At 37.3% G+C, this 15,883-nt stretch overlaps 1 protein-coding gene across 1 annotated transcript in view; it reads right to left on the reverse strand.

Annotated features, from left to right (window-relative positions):
• Positions 1-15,241, reverse strand: part of LOC142095157 (myosin-4) — a 29,659-nt gene extending 14,418 nt beyond the window's left edge. Inside the window, exons 1-12 of the mRNA XM_075177989.1 lie at positions 15,221-15,241; positions 15,075-15,111; positions 9,498-9,751; positions 8,264-8,407; positions 7,151-7,307; positions 6,544-6,571; positions 5,299-5,407; positions 4,886-4,978; positions 4,321-4,384; positions 3,611-3,709; positions 2,380-2,483; positions 1,424-1,562 (exon numbers count right to left, since the gene is read on the reverse strand). Coding sequence (XP_075034090.1) covers positions 1,424-1,562; positions 2,380-2,483; positions 3,611-3,709; positions 4,321-4,384; positions 4,886-4,978; positions 5,299-5,407; positions 6,544-6,571; positions 7,151-7,307; positions 8,264-8,407; positions 9,498-9,701 — 1,141 coding nt within the window. The 5' untranslated portion in view covers positions 9,702-9,751; positions 15,075-15,111; positions 15,221-15,241. The remainder of the gene's footprint in view (positions 1-1,423; positions 1,563-2,379; positions 2,484-3,610; positions 3,710-4,320; positions 4,385-4,885; positions 4,979-5,298; positions 5,408-6,543; positions 6,572-7,150; positions 7,308-8,263; positions 8,408-9,497; positions 9,752-15,074; positions 15,112-15,220) is intronic.
• Positions 15,242-15,883: the final 642 nt, after the last annotated feature.

Here is a 15,883-nt window from a genome sequence, read left to right on the forward strand (position 1 = left end):
GTTTTGATGAGGCAGTACAAGGCTTTTAGCACTTCAAACATAGCAATTTGTCAATGCCGGTCCAATTTATACTGCCTGGCAGAAGTGCCTAAACTCATCCTTCAAGAGTTACCAACAGGTCATGTTTTCAGGATTTATTTATTCATGCACAGGTGAGTTAGTCTATTTGGCTGGGTGAGAAATGATCCCACCTGTTTCTACAGACAGACATCCTGAAAACATGACCTGTTGGTAGCTCTTTAAGACTGCGTTTGAGCACCACCGCTGTATGGGTTCAAATTTACTTTCAAACCGGTTAGCTTAGCGGATTCATAACCATCATATACAGAACAGATTTTCTTAATTCTAGAAATATATATCTAGCTTTTGGTCTTTCTGATTGATGATTTTTTTTCTATGATGTTGACCAACCACCAAAGATGGTTGAGAACTATTTATATCTCTTTGTCAAGTGTGTTGTCTAATACAGATCCAGTCACCATCAGTAAAATCACCCTAAAACACGCTTTTAGTTTAGTTTTTCTTCTGATATAGTGTTTAGCCATATAAAAAGGCAAACATCTTACATTTATATTCTACTTTTTAATATACATGCTCTTAAAATTTCCAAAAAAGAATTAAAAGAAGAAAAGAAACAATATTTGTATAATCCTTGGAGTGCTGCATTTTACCAAGTATGAGATCCAAAATTAGTGTTGCCCATAGACCCCAATAAATGATTCAGGTGAAATATGACACAACTGGAATCTAATTGACTGCAGTTGCCAACACCATCTTTTTCCTTTGCACTAGATTTTTTTTATAAATATCCCCACAGTATTATTCATGAGGCTTTTTCAGGACAGAGAGCCATGGTGAGCTAACGCCTCTGGGACATATCCAGAGACCTGTTCACATAGTGTGAAGGATATAGAACTTATGAAGGAACCATTGAGGTTAAGGAGGCAAGTGCTAAATGTAAAAGAGGTTGTTACTTTTAAACTATTAAGATTTATAGAAAAAAATAATTTAATGTGGTGTGCGAGATACTAACATGAGTGTTTACTTTAAGTTTGCTGTTGAATCATGTAACCTAAAACTTTCTCCTGCTGAAAATAGTTACACCTCTTTCATCCATTCAACCAATAACAACAAGTGGGGACATGGTAAGTGGACTGATTAAGCCAGGTATCCCTACAATCTAAATGGGAGTTTGACATGCAAACAGGATGAGGCACATGGTGGCTCTCCAGCTATGCTTGAATCTCAGGTCCCAGCCTCATGCTGGGACTTGCAGTTCCACAACAGTTTGAGAGCTACAGGTTACTTACCCCTGCTGTAGAATTTCCAATAGTCGAATTAACAGTTTAAAGTGAAAACGCGACTAGTATTTTATTTTTTGGGTAATATAACCCCCCCTCTCATTCTGCTAGCATCTCCTAACCTTCTGTGCCGTCTGGCTCGGCCTGTTCCTCTCTTTGCTTCTGCTTGAACTTCATGTTGCCATAGTGCATTACTGCACCTGTCAGCTTGTAAATAGAAATCTTTTCATCAGAGGTGAAACCCAGGATATCGATGGCACTCTGTGGATTAAAAGAACACAGTTGCTAGCTGATTAACCCTGGACTGGTTACTTAGGATCTACACATGGTGAGGACAGCAGTTAAACGCAAAGATCACCGCTGGAAGAGGGAGAGTGTGACTGAGCAAGTCAAAACTGCGCTATACACTAATATCAGAACTTAAATAATTGTGACCAATAAGGTATCCAACGCCTTTGGTGAATGTTTAATGCTGTACAGTTTGGAAGAGCTTCTCTATCTTGCATCACTGCGGAACTTTGGAACTTTGACGCTTTAAGAAATGTTTATGCGGTCTCCTTAGTAACAGAAAAGTTCTGTATAAAACAGAGTAGGATCCAATTCATCGTTTAAATATTTACAACAAGCTGCACGATGTGTTATTTGATGTTTGGGATGAAGGGGAGGAAAGAAATATTATTTTACACTTTTAAGCAAAACTGCAACGGTAAGCAATGTCAATACCTGGAAGTCAGGCTACGTTTGGTCCTTGCACTATATGTGCACTGTATGGCCAGGCATCCTATTATAAACTTTGAAATTAACTCTCATATGAATTAATTTTGTTGTGCGAAATGAGAAAATATTTTTTTGTTGGCTAACTGAGCTTGTAATTACAGTTGTCGTACATAGGGAAGTATAATAATACACGTTTGTTTTAATTTCTGATGAATTTTAATGAAAATGAAGACAACGGCAAACAGCGATGGCAATGTGCATCTTCCAGTGACAGGAGCACTCTCATTTTACTGACCAGGCAAATTCTGCATTGTATTATAACCAATATAGTCTGAATGCCTTTTATATTTGTCATACTTACATCAGTGGCTATCAGTTCCTCAGTGTCATCAATGCTTGCCACTGAAATTTCCCCTTGGCTTACAAATGGGAAGTCATATGGGTTAGTGGTGATCAGGAGCATATCTAGAAACAATTAAATGTGGAAATAACTTTAATATTGTCGAAGGTGAAGTTGAATTTTTGAGAAATGAAACCATGCTATTTTAAGCCAGACTTATGAAAAAAAAACAAAAAACAAGTGGACGTAGAGAGAGACTGTACTGTAAAATGTAGAGGGGAAAAGGGGTGTCTCAATAATGGCTGTCATTGTCCAGAATAATAAAGCATATAAAAAGGGTAGTCTAAGCCCCACAAGAACATATAAAAAATAATTCATATATTGCAATAAAGAGATCTTATAGGGTACCATATACACGCTGTTAGGGCCTGAGTCATTAAGGAGAGTAAGGGGAAAAAAAGGAGTAAATGCTCTCCGGGACAAACCATGTTACAATGCAAGGGGTGCAAATTAGTTTACTATTTTGCACATAAGTTAAATACTGGCTGTTTTTTCATCTAGAACACAAATCCTAGATAGCTTAATTTTACACTGAACTTTAAAGTTAATCTAGGACATGCCCTATCCCTACTATAAATCTCCCCTCACATTTTAAATTTACCTCCCCCTACCATGCAACATGGTTTTGCCCAGGTTTAAAGTTACTCCTTTTTTTTATGCTTTACTCTCCTTAATGACTCAGGCCCTACTTAACTGGTAAAAAATAAGTATATAAGACATACAAAGTAAAATGTTATTAGAAAGGAATTCTTTTATAAGAGAGATAATATTAGGGGGTAAATGTATCAAGCTGAGAGTTTTCCGGCGAGTTTGAAAAGTGGAGATGTTGCCTATAGCAACCAATCAGATTCTAGCTATAATTTTGTAGAATGTACTGAATAAATGATAGCTAGTATATGACTGGTTTTTCAAACCCGCCGAAAAACTCTCAGCTTGATACATTTACCCCTAGATGACTAAATCAATTTTCATACCAATAAATACATTGCAAACTACTTTGGTAAGTGCTTTATTTCCACAAAAACAGGTTTAGTAAGTACTTTATTTCCAAAGCAAAGCAAAAGAAAAAAAATATATAACAATACCATACCAATCACCTTTCTTTCAGTTGGGGGATATTATTTAAAAATATTGAAGTTTCTTTCGACTGGGTATTGCTGATTGATCAAAACAGAAAAAGATTGTTTCTTACCGATCAGCTCAGGCTTCTTGTTGGACATGATCTGGTAGAAGATGTGATAACTCCTCTCAGCCTTCAGCTGAAAAGTCACCCTGGATTTCTCAAGCAGATCTGAACAAAGAAAAAATGTTACAATGAAATGATGCACATTTGTAACAAAAACGCAGAGGAAATCAATATTCAAGACCAGAATACAAGAGTATTGGTATATCTTAGAGAAACTTTGTTATTCTCTGGCATTGTCATGCTTGTATTCTATAATTTTACATCACTTCTACGTTGCAGATGCCTATAGATACATTTTAAAAACAAATATTTACTGGACATTGAAATAAAAACAAACTAAAGCTATGAAGTTATTAATGGCAAGTAAGCAAATTCTCCACTAGGTGGCACTGTTTAGCGTGTATTTAATTCATCTCAGCAAAGAAATTGATATGGCAGCTCACACATTATTACACAAAACATACAGAATTAGCTAAACTCTCATTTATAAGGATATACAATAAACAAAAACGTTTATTTTTAATTAAATACACTTTCCCCCTTAAGTCATTGTTTACCAATAATGTTGACTTAATGGAAAGATTTAGATAATGTTTGGCTGTTGCGTTTTCCAGCACGTGTAGTCTCATCTCTGGCTGATGCTGGCACTTTTAGTTCCACAACATTTGGCGAACCAAAGGTGACCGATTAAACAGTTTCCCGTTACTATTACTTACAAGTTTCAATATCAGCAGAAGAAAGTTTTCCAGTGGTGCCAAAATGGATTCTGATGAATTTACCCTAAAAAGGTAAATATAAAAGGAAAATCAGAACAATGAATTCACAGGGTCTGGAATCTCCCTTGGACAAAATTACTGCTTGGCAATTTTAAAATGAAAGCACAGCTGCTGAAATACCATCCCTGACTGAGAGTTGGGGATATAATGGCAAACAAGTCTTCCAGTGATTATTTATTAGGCTATTCTAAGGTAGGATGAATATACTTTGTAAATGAACTTAAACTGTTTATGTTTTTGTTTACAGTCTACAATCAGGGCTCTAATTAACATACAGTCAGAACTATTTCAGGAGGAAACAGAGAAATGGTTTCAAGTTAATTTTATTCACTTTTTTTTTCCACTTGGCCTTCATCCACCACCTAGCCTGTTGGGGAGTGTTATTATCAATTTAGGGTGTATCCTTTCTCAACTGTATATTTGAACACCTTAAACTGGTGGATTATGTCTTTCACTCTTGACGCAGTTATCAGCTGTTCATAGTATTTGTGAGAACACAACTTACAAAGCGGGATGAGTTGTCGTTCCTCACAGTCTTGGCGTTACCGAAGGCTTCCAGCAGAGGATTTGCCTGAATAATTTGATCCTCCAGAGTTCCCTGTAACAGGGCAATCAAGATAGCAATGTTAGGTGGTTTCCATTACGGACAAAGTCGATGACCAATGGAGCTCATGTCGAAGCGGTCACAATGCTGTTATGGAAAACGTTGCAGCGCTATGAGAATGGAAATTCTGACCGATAAGACAATTAGTGGACTATGTTTCCTCTAATGTCTATTTTATGAACCAAAAGAGAATCCTAACATTTATGGAAAAGTAAGACAAGTACAGCTACCTTGCTCTATATAACTCAGTATATAATATATAACTCATGTTTGGTGAGTTTAGGATACAGTATATGTGAAATGCGTAGCTATACCTTGTTTTTGGAAGCCTCATCTTTCTTCTTGTCACTCACAGTTGCAATTGTTGCAAAGTACTGGATGACGCGTTTCGTGTTCACAGTCTTCCCGGCACCAGATTCTCCACTGGGAAGGAAATATTAAATTACACCTCAAGAGGACAACTGTAGCAAAACTGATAATAATCCATAAGATGAAGCGCTCAGTTATAACCATGTTCACAATAAGAATAGATTAATTATTATTTCTAGATAAAATCATTTTTTTTTACAAAGTTAGATCGCTTCTTCCACACTTATCCCTACTGTTCTGTCTATCTGTTCTGAGCAAGACCTAATATAGGAGAGGCCATCTGACGTGCACGATTTGGGGTAATGACTGGCAGAAATCAGACTGGAACCCTGCTATAATAGAGTGTTGTGGATGAAAACTAAATTCCAAAATAAAATCTATTGCTTTTTAGGTGAATTCTTAAACCATTACATTTTTGAAAATGCTTTCACATGAGCAATCTGACTTTATAGAATGAACTTTTGTCAAGGGAATGTAAGCTTGCGAGCAGAGTCTTCTTACCTCTCTGTTTGTCTGTATTACCCAGAATTGTTTTATTAATGTACTTGTTCCCAATTGTAAAATGCTATGGCATTTGCTGGCACTATATAAATGTTGATGTTGATGAAGGGAATGGAACCAAACCTATCTATTGCGCTAATTCATTCCTATTCATGAGCGTTCCATTCCTTACAGAAACTTAATCTGTGTTCATGTATTTTAATAGTGAATTCAAAACTCTTATTAGTTTATTTTTTTGGGAAAAACACTTTTTTTTTAATTAAAAATGCTTAAGGAATTTTAATTGCACTAAAACAAAATATTAAATATGTTATTTAAGGTAGGGGTGAATCTGTAACTGCTATGAACCTTATTTTTAAAAATATGATCTTCTTTAAGCTGGTCTTTTAAAAAAAAATGCGTAAAGCCTTTTAAAGATCCAGGATCGACAAAAACATTTTCTGGGTTACAGAAATATATCTGAAATATCTCTAGAGATCTCTCATTTCTCCCAAACCAGCCTCTGACACTGGAATAAGTTGAGAAATGCAAAACATGAGGGTGGAGAAGGCTTTGTATAAGAAGTCTTAACAATTGATTTTAGCAAAGACCAATTAGAAAAATGGTTTCTTTAAAAATGTCTAGAGATTATCAGTAAAGTTCACTGGTATCAGTAACAAAATAAGTAAATAAACTAAAATTATACATACGTGATCAAGATAGACTGGTTTTCACGATCTGAAACAAAACAAACAACAAAATTCTATGAGAGCTATCCATGACTCTTTAATAGTTATTTTTATTATTTAGTAATTTACTTATCCCTCTCTGAAATACTACAGTACATTATTTTGAGGTCTTAAAGGGTATGGAAACTCTGAGCTAAAACACACTATCTATTGTCTGAGAGGCTTGGCACTTTCTAAGTGCACAATTCCCATCCATTCCTGGGATACCCTCTTCTGCGGGGTAAACCCTACTGCCTCTGATCCTCCTCCCAGGCTAATCTTGATATATTTAGTATTTTGGCTGGTGGTTTACAATCCCCTTTAATGTAATCAAGCCAATGGACAGCTGTGTATCTGGAAACTCAAGACACCACTTGTATGTATCCTATCATCATCCACTTGGCTTTTCTCGAAGACATTTGCTCTCCTTTGCCACTCAGTTAATCACTAGACGGTGTGTTTATATTTCCATAAATTTGGCATTCATTCAAATTATCCTTCTCTGTAAAATGTTACACTTTGATCAAATATGATCCATGGACAGTTGGGAATCTTGTATCATTGACCTTTAGGGATCATTTCAACTCACCAGTCAACATGAACTGATAGGCGTTGTCAGAGATGGAGAAGATGTGTGGAGGGGCCTCCTGACGCTTCTTGCCTCTGTATCCAGCCACCACCTCAGGGTTGTAGACAGGCAGCCACTTGTATGGATTGACTGTGACGCAGAACAGCCCTGAATATGTCTGTGCAGGCAACATAAAGTAACCAGATTTAAGATGCCAAGAAACCTCCTGTTTATTGTCAGATGTTGGATCATGCACCACATCTATAATATTCAACATGTATATATATATATATATATATATATATATATATATATATATATATTGGGCAGCACGGTGGCTTAGTGTTTGCGTGGGTTTCCTCCGGGTGCTCCAGTTTCCTCCGACACCCCAAAAACATACTGGTAGGTTAATTAGCTGCTAACCAAAAAACTGACCCTAGTCTGTCTGTGTGTGTGTGTGTGTGTGTGTGTGTGTGTGTGTGTGTGTGTGTGTTAGGGAATTTAGACTGTGAGCCCAATGGGGCAGGGACTGATGTGAGTGAGTTCTCTGTACAGCGCTGCGGAATTAGTGGCACTATATAAATAAATGGTGATGATGACAATGATGATGATATATATATATATATATATATATATATATATATATATATATATATATATATATATATATATGTATATATATTATATATGTATATATGTATATATATATATATATATATATATATATATGTACATACATAAACGCAACCTGTACTCCCATGACATGTGTTTAAACTGAAAACAGAATTCAAAGGAACTTAGAGGAAAAAGCTATTGTTAAAAACTATCTTCCTACAGCCAACATCTCAAGATACTTCCTAAGATTTGTTGTGAAGGGTCGTTAATGATCTTAGTTCCTGGTTAAACAGATTATGAATAAATAGAGTGAAGTGAAGCTTGGTGAGTAAAACCGGTAAGGAAATGCCCTACCATTCTGTCCTGGAAATAAATATTACTTGGGTGTGTTTTTACATATTCTATTATTGTGGGGGTATAAACAAGGCAATAAATTAAAATTGACCGAAACCCCCCTTTATGGTTTCCTTTTTATACCACCTCCAACCACCACCGTTGCCCTTTGTCCAGTGTACTTACGTAGATCATCCAGGCTGCATAACGCTCTTTGAGGTTATACAGGACAGCGGGCTCGTTCAGGTGGGTCATCATTGCCATGTCTTCAATTTTATCATATTTAGGGGGGTTCATGGGGAAGATTTGGTCATCCTTCACTGTTAAAGTCTGCAGAGGACATTTTACAAGTACATTGTTTATTAAAAAGAATTGCAACTATTTTCTTTAGTAAAGTACAGTGTAATATATAACAAGTCAAAACTACAGAATTGGAGGTAGTACATTGGTGCATATTTACTCTGTGATGCCTAAATTAAAAAAATGAGCTGCTACAATAACCTTTGAATGGTCCTGAGAACTAACGTTACATTGCTAATTCTATCCATGGAGCAAGGTTTTTATTTACGTGTATGCCATAAAGCAGTGCATCCCAAACTTTTTCAGTTCAAGGCACCCTTAGAGTTTCCATAATTTTTTCAAGGCACCCCTAAGCCAAAATAATTACCAAGTAGTCCCCCGCCTTGCTTACAACTAGCCCTGGCCGGGACACCCCTGTGAGATCACCGAGGCACCCCAGGGAGCCTGGGCGCACAGTTTGTGAACCACTGCCATAAAGGACAATGCCTGTAATTCAGAAGACCTGGGTAATAAGACATTTATTTGTTTGCCAATGACTCCTACGGCAGAACTGGCTCTACAGTCTGCAACCTCTTTCTCCACCGAGAGTTTGTGCACATGAGACTTAGCTTATTATACACAAATCTGACAATAATCTTACGTTACAATGCCTCAGATTTTCATAACCTGTATAAAAGTTACCAGTCTGAGGACCTTTTCCATTATATGATGACAGAGCTCCTTGTTGATGTCTAATACCCCTATGATTTACAGTAGGGGGCAGATTATTTTGTATATAATTTTCCTTCTAATGTCATACCTATGCTCTTTGTTACTGTTGTTGTTTTCGGACGATAACATAAGTGTAAATTACATTGATATGTACTTTATATTGTCACAGACTCAATAGAGGGAGGAATAAGATATAACATTTTATGTAGACAATCACTATCTGTCGGTAACTATTCTGTTTATCCAGAAAAACACCTCAATGGGGACATTTATAACTTTAGATCAAATGAAGGATAACTCCAAAAGTGCTATCCCGTTACATGCTGGGTGACATTGAATATGTGTCATTTTAAATGCAGTTTGAAAATTCAGAGATTTATTCTTGAATTGTGTTTAGAGACGTCCTTACCTGCCCGCCTATGGTTTTTACAGTGGCCTTCCCTCCATCCTTGCTCGCCAGTGTGCCCTTCACATAAGATTCTTTGGCTTCCACCACAAACACAGATGTCTTTGCATCAAACGGTTTGTTTTGGGCCTCAATCCGATCCTTCTCACTTTTCCTGAGAAACTGAGCGGCCACGCCAAAAACCGACATCTCCTGGTCCGAACTCATGGTTGCGGTTTATGAGACGAAGGTTTGTGGTGAAGGAAAGAGGTTTATGCCTGGTGGGAGAAGAAAAAGGTAACTTATAATACCTTTTAACTAATGAATCTTATACTGCGCATACATATGCCCCAATACTGACGTGGGCTGGAATAAAACATCCTGCTTCTTATCACAATTTAGCATCGGTGCAAATAGAAACATAGAAACATAAAATTTGGCGGCAGATAAGAACCGCTTGACCCATCTAGTCTGCCCATTTTTTTAACCTATGGTAACTCCCAACCCTATTTAATCCTTAGTTCCTTATGTCTATCCCAAGCATGTTTAAATTGCTCTACCGTATTAGCCTCTACCACCTCTAATAGGAGGCTATACCACTTATCCACTACCCTTTCTGTGAAGTAGTTTTAAATCAAATTTCCTCTGAACCTACTTCCCTCCAGTCTCAGTGCATGTCCTCGTGTTCTAGTACTTCTCTTCCTTTGAAGAATGTTTCCTTCATGTACCTTGTTCAAACCCTTCATATATTTGAAAGTTTATATCATGTTCCCCCAGTGTCGGACTGGGGTATGAAGGGCCCACCAGGGGACTGCAACACTAGGGGCCCACCAGAGGGGGTGTGGTCAGTCATCATAGAGGCGGGACCAGACACTAGAGGGGGAGTGAACTAAAAGGTTGTGTACTGCACTGGGTGAAACCCACATTAGACAGTGAAAGTATTGTACAGTCTAGAGTGACTGATTTTTACAATGAATATATAGTATTTCACTGTAGAAGGTGCACCCTTGCATAAGGAACAATATAACAGCAATTAGAGGAGAGAGAAATATGCATAATGGGGCACTCAAAAGGATTAATATTGTAGTACATTTCTCTGTGTATATAGAATAGGTTTGTACCTTTATTAGTACTTATTAAAACACATAAAAATGTATATAGATACAATCTTTATTAGGACTCCACATCATTAGCAAAATAGTTAAAAAGTGCAAAAGGATGAAAAAACCAGTAAGCGAGTTAAAAAGCAGTTTATGTGCTAAACTGTGTTGCTGTTATTATGAGAATAGTGGAGGGTGAAATATTACCCTTATTTTAACTCCTCAAATAATATGTCTCTGTCCTATCAGTGGGAAATCTACTCCCTTAGGGGTGAAAAAATATATATTATTCCAGTAGTGGTGTGTAATCCCTTTGTTGGTTGAGATTCAACACAGAAAACTCTGTACAAAGTATGTAACTTTTGGAATATCCTTAGGGCTTTATGTTATTATGATAAATACTGCCCTGTTAGGGGATAAAACAAGACCCTAATTCTATCATAAAATGACATACAAATGATAAGTGCACAATTGTTCACAAAATAGCAACACGTAAGGTGCTTTGTTGTAGCACTGTAGTTAATGAGCTAAAAAAAGGGGGCCATATTTCACTGTGTATGTCTTGCTGCATGAGATCAAAGTATTTATCTTAGTAAAGACCTCACTTAGCATACGCAAGTGTTAGCAAACATAGTGCATTTCAATTGCTGAATTATAATGAGACAGAAATCTCCGTTGGCGGCAGTAGGGTTAATAGGATTAGTCAGACTGTTTACAAAATACCAGACTATCTCTATCATTCACTGGGCAGCACAGAAAGTGTTTTATTGTAGCTGTAGCCATACTCTGTTTGTAAGCTCAGTAACGATCACTTATCTCTTACTAGCGTCAAGCTGCATATGGTATAAGAATGTGCCTTTAATAGCAGACCCTGCCTCACGTGTGTAAGAATAAACAGCCACTCCTATTAATTGCTATATTATAATGAGACAGAGATCTCTTCTATAAGCTGTTATAGTGTCCCTGCATAGTTAAGAGATCAATATTTTGCAGCGGCAGCAGCATTAGTATGACAGTTGGATGATTATTGTGAGAAACAGCAAAACACAGGGGGAGTGGTCAGTCCACAACAGTCCCATTAATTAGGTGCTCCCTGCAAGCTCCGCCCCAACGCCGGAGGGGGCGGGGCTTAATCACGGCCGGGCCTACCGGTTTATAGCTCGGCTGGCCAGCAGGCCAGTCCGAGGCTGTGTTCCCCGTTCCCTTCCCTGCTCCAAACTATACATATAAAGATCTTTTAGTCTTTCTGGATAAGTTTTGTGCTGTAGACCATACACCATTTTAGTTGCCCTTCTTTGTACAGTCTATAATGTATTTATATTCTTCTGGAGATATGGCCTCCAGAACTGAACACAGTATTCTAGATGAGGCCGTACCAATGACCTATACAGTGGCATTATTACTTCTTTCTTTTTGCTACTGATTCCTCTCTCTATGCAACCAAGCATCTGACCTGCCTGCCTCATTGCTTTGTTACATTGCTTACCTGCCTTTAAGTCACCTGAAATAGTGACTCCTAGCTCCCTTTCCTCCTCAGTAGTTTCCATTATAGTGCCGTTAATACTATATTTAGCCTTTGGGTTTATGAGACCCAAGTGCATGATTTTTCATTTTTTTTTGCATTAAACTATAGTTGCCACTCTCTTGACCATTCCTCTAGTCTACCTAGATCAGATCTTTCAGCAAATGAATGTGCTGCTCATGTAAAAGGGAGAGTCCAGCCATGTGATTAAACTAGTGGAGAACAGGACTGCATGTGCCAGGGGAAGTGCCATAATGTCAGAAGGGTAAAAGAGACACAGACTGAGAGCTAGATAGTGGAAGGAACAGGGTCCTCCAACAGCACACAGCAGTGACGTGAGTCTTCTCTCATACTGGTAGAGGAAGATTGTGGTGTCAGGTGCATCTCTATGTGAAACATAGTTCATACATCTATCTTGTCTGTGCAAGATAAACTAATGGACTTTTTATGCAATAAGTGGCGATTCAAACATATATCTTAAATATTTCCACTTATGTTTCAAATATAAATGTTATATATACAGTTTATTTCAGGGAAATATTGGGCTATAAGTTAGTGTTTTCTATTTTTTTTATTTAATTAAGTGCTTCATCCATAAGGTCAATTAGACCTTATGGAGACTGTAATCAGATTTTGTTTTTGCTGAGGCTGATAAATCACTCACCGATAGAGCTGTCCATAGAAAACCATTTTTTACAAAATAAGGGATAGCCTTGGCCTTGCTATTACAAGGGGCAACAACTGACCCCATTACTGTACCTAATTCATCCTTAAGTAGAAGTCCTGCTGGCTACATGTTATACACATATTTCTACATGGCATATAAGTATGTGGGTGAGAATGGATACATTTAAAAAAAAACTTGTAGTAATTATATGGGCCAATTGCAAGACATTTAGATTTGTGTTTGTAAAAAGCCCTCAACCTCCACATGGCTTTTATAAGGGCCTGTACATGCCACCCTGTCACTTTTATTAAATGCAGTGCTGATACGATTGTTTCTAATGCAGGGAGCACAGCAAATCTGTGTCGTATCCAAGGGCAATGACAAGTAACAACTCTGCCTGATGATATAAATATATAATGGAAATAGAAGTAATCTAAAAGCAAAAAAAAAAATGAATTTTGCAAAAGCTGTAAGAGAGCATGTGCATGCCAATACATTACAATAAATAAATTAGTTGAGAACCTTTAAATGAACTAATGTGAGAGTGGAGAACGTTTAAGTATATTCCTCTATTACCAGTCAAGGGCCTGAATAATCCTCTGTTTCTCCAGGAATGTTAGCATGTGTCAGCTGTTACATCTACTGATCCCCATCCTCTAAGTAAAAGCAGCATTCAATCTATTCATCTATTTTTAATAACAAAGCTTCTTCACAAATGCAATTCCATAATCTTCACAAGGAAAGTTTACTTTCTTGTCAAACAAGCAAAAGTACCACATGCTAGATTATCTACTCTTTACACAGAAATCCATTGTCTTCCTCTAAAAATATCCAGAGAACATAAGATTCTATACTCTCTACGGAGAAATCCATGTTCCTGCTCTGGAGAGATAAGATTAAATTATGATCTTTACAATCAAGTCATTTTCTTTACTAAATATTGAAGACAAATGCTCTTAGCAAAGAAGCAAGTTTGTTTGCAATATAGACAGTATTAACAAAAAATATAATTTTATGCTTTTGAATGTGCTGATGTTTGGTGTTTTTATGGCATTAAGATACCACCACTAAACTATCCTGAAGCTTTTGACTCAACGCCCAGCTTAATAAGAGCAAAAACAAATGCAAATTACATCCTAGCAGCTATTCCTCACAACATACGGTACATGCAATGGAAGAGCAGGCAACCTGATGCTCTCCAGATAGTATGGAACTACAACTGCCATCATATTTGTGACAGGCAGCAGTTGGGGACTGCAGTACATCAGAGATTGTCTCAGGACATGCAAGTATGAAATATAAACACATATCCCATTAATACTGTATTAGGCAACCTGTAACTCCGACTGTTGTGGTACTACAAGTTCCAGGATGCCTCCACCAGGTAGGGTATACTGGGTCTTGTACCTCTACAATAACTGGAGTGACACCGTTTGCTTACCTCCCAATTAGAGTAATATTCCTGTCTCCCTTGTCCCAAATCATTGAATTACCTAATTATCTAATTCAATTTTTGCTTGAGAAATTGCTGCTCTCTTATGCAAATCTACAGGTGCTGATTAAATGTATTTTAACTATGTGTTAACTGTTATCATTTACTTATGCCTACTGATTGGGCTCATTTCTAATTAATTAATATATTACTAATTGAGCTGTGTTCCAAGTGCCTATATTCAATGATGGTGATAATGTTGATGATTCAGTGTGTACAGTTCCAGTAATATGAATTGTTGGGGATAAGAGGCGGGAGCAGGTAATTGTATGGGAAACAAATAGGGCCAGATGCTTATTTCTAACTGGAGCTGCAGCTATCCCACTATGACCATGTACCATCTAGCACCTCATAATTCCTCATTTGCAGAGCACCCACTTTACTAACTAAATGAATACCTTGCAGATTGCAAGTTTATAAACTCTCTAGAGGTCTGCAGACAATTCCATTGTTCTAATTACTCATTAAAACTGTACAGATAAAGCACTAGTTATCCCAAAGTATTTAATAATTCAGTGTCATGAAAAAGCTTCATCTAATTAACATCTAGGATTACAACTAATTGTAAGGTTCCAGAGATAACAAGGCTGAGAAATCAGTTTGGGATAACTAGTGTTTCATCTGTATATTGAAGATCGCCTCATGCCTTGAAACCAGGAATAGTCTCAAATCCGATTTTTTTTTTAACCCCTTAAGCCTTCAGCATCTGCAGTTCTTACAGGAGCTCTGTTCCTGCATTGCATTCCTTTCAGGAACTGCATCCCCACTTACGTAATCCATTAAAGGTACTATGTATGCAGCAGGACCAATTGTTTCTTACCTGTGATGTTACCAGATAAGCTGACGGCTGGGCAGTCCTGTAAAAAATTAGAATATTTTGTCACAATCCATTCACTGCCAAAGCGTATAAATGAATTAATTAAACAATTATATGTCTCACGGTGCCCAATTCTGATGCTCACGTACCTGGGTATTAGAACAGGAAGGACACAGAACAGAGACGTCAACTACTGACACTTTTATAACTGAGGTGGTCTGTGATATCACAGAAGAATACACCCCTATTCTCAATAAGGACAAAGCAATTTAGGCATTCTCACCCTGAAGCATCATCCCTATGTGTATAATATGGAGTTGGATATAATTAGATCTGATTTTTTTTTTCTTCTTCCTCATTGCCCTATCTGAAGTTATCCCCTAAAAATAATTTGACAAGGTGAACCTCAAGGGAGATACGATTGTGCCCTTTGGAAAGCCGTCCCAGACAATCTTTCTGTTGCCCAGAAACCATAGTATGCATACCAGAGACACAAGATACTCTGTGATTATAGTAAGCACAAGACACTGTCTCTTCTTCAGCCATGAAACACTGGACGAGATCTCTTTGTAGATGAAGGTCCAAACAATCCCACTCTATGGGCAAAATCCATAAAGAATTATACACTTTCTCAATGGAGATATTTTATTTTACACTGCAGAAAGCCCTTTCAGGTACAGTTCTAAAGCTTTCAGCCTGGGCTAACCTGTCTGTATCTTATAACCCACTAACGTCTTCCTATTTATTGATTGAATGCATTTTCTTGTGTATATGAGGTGCTAGAGTGTGAAGGAAACGTGGGGATCATGACC

Source organism: Mixophyes fleayi, chromosome 6, assembly GCF_038048845.1.
Source record: "Mixophyes fleayi isolate aMixFle1 chromosome 6, aMixFle1.hap1, whole genome shotgun sequence".
Taxonomy (NCBI): domain Eukaryota; kingdom Metazoa; phylum Chordata; class Amphibia; order Anura; family Limnodynastidae; genus Mixophyes; species Mixophyes fleayi.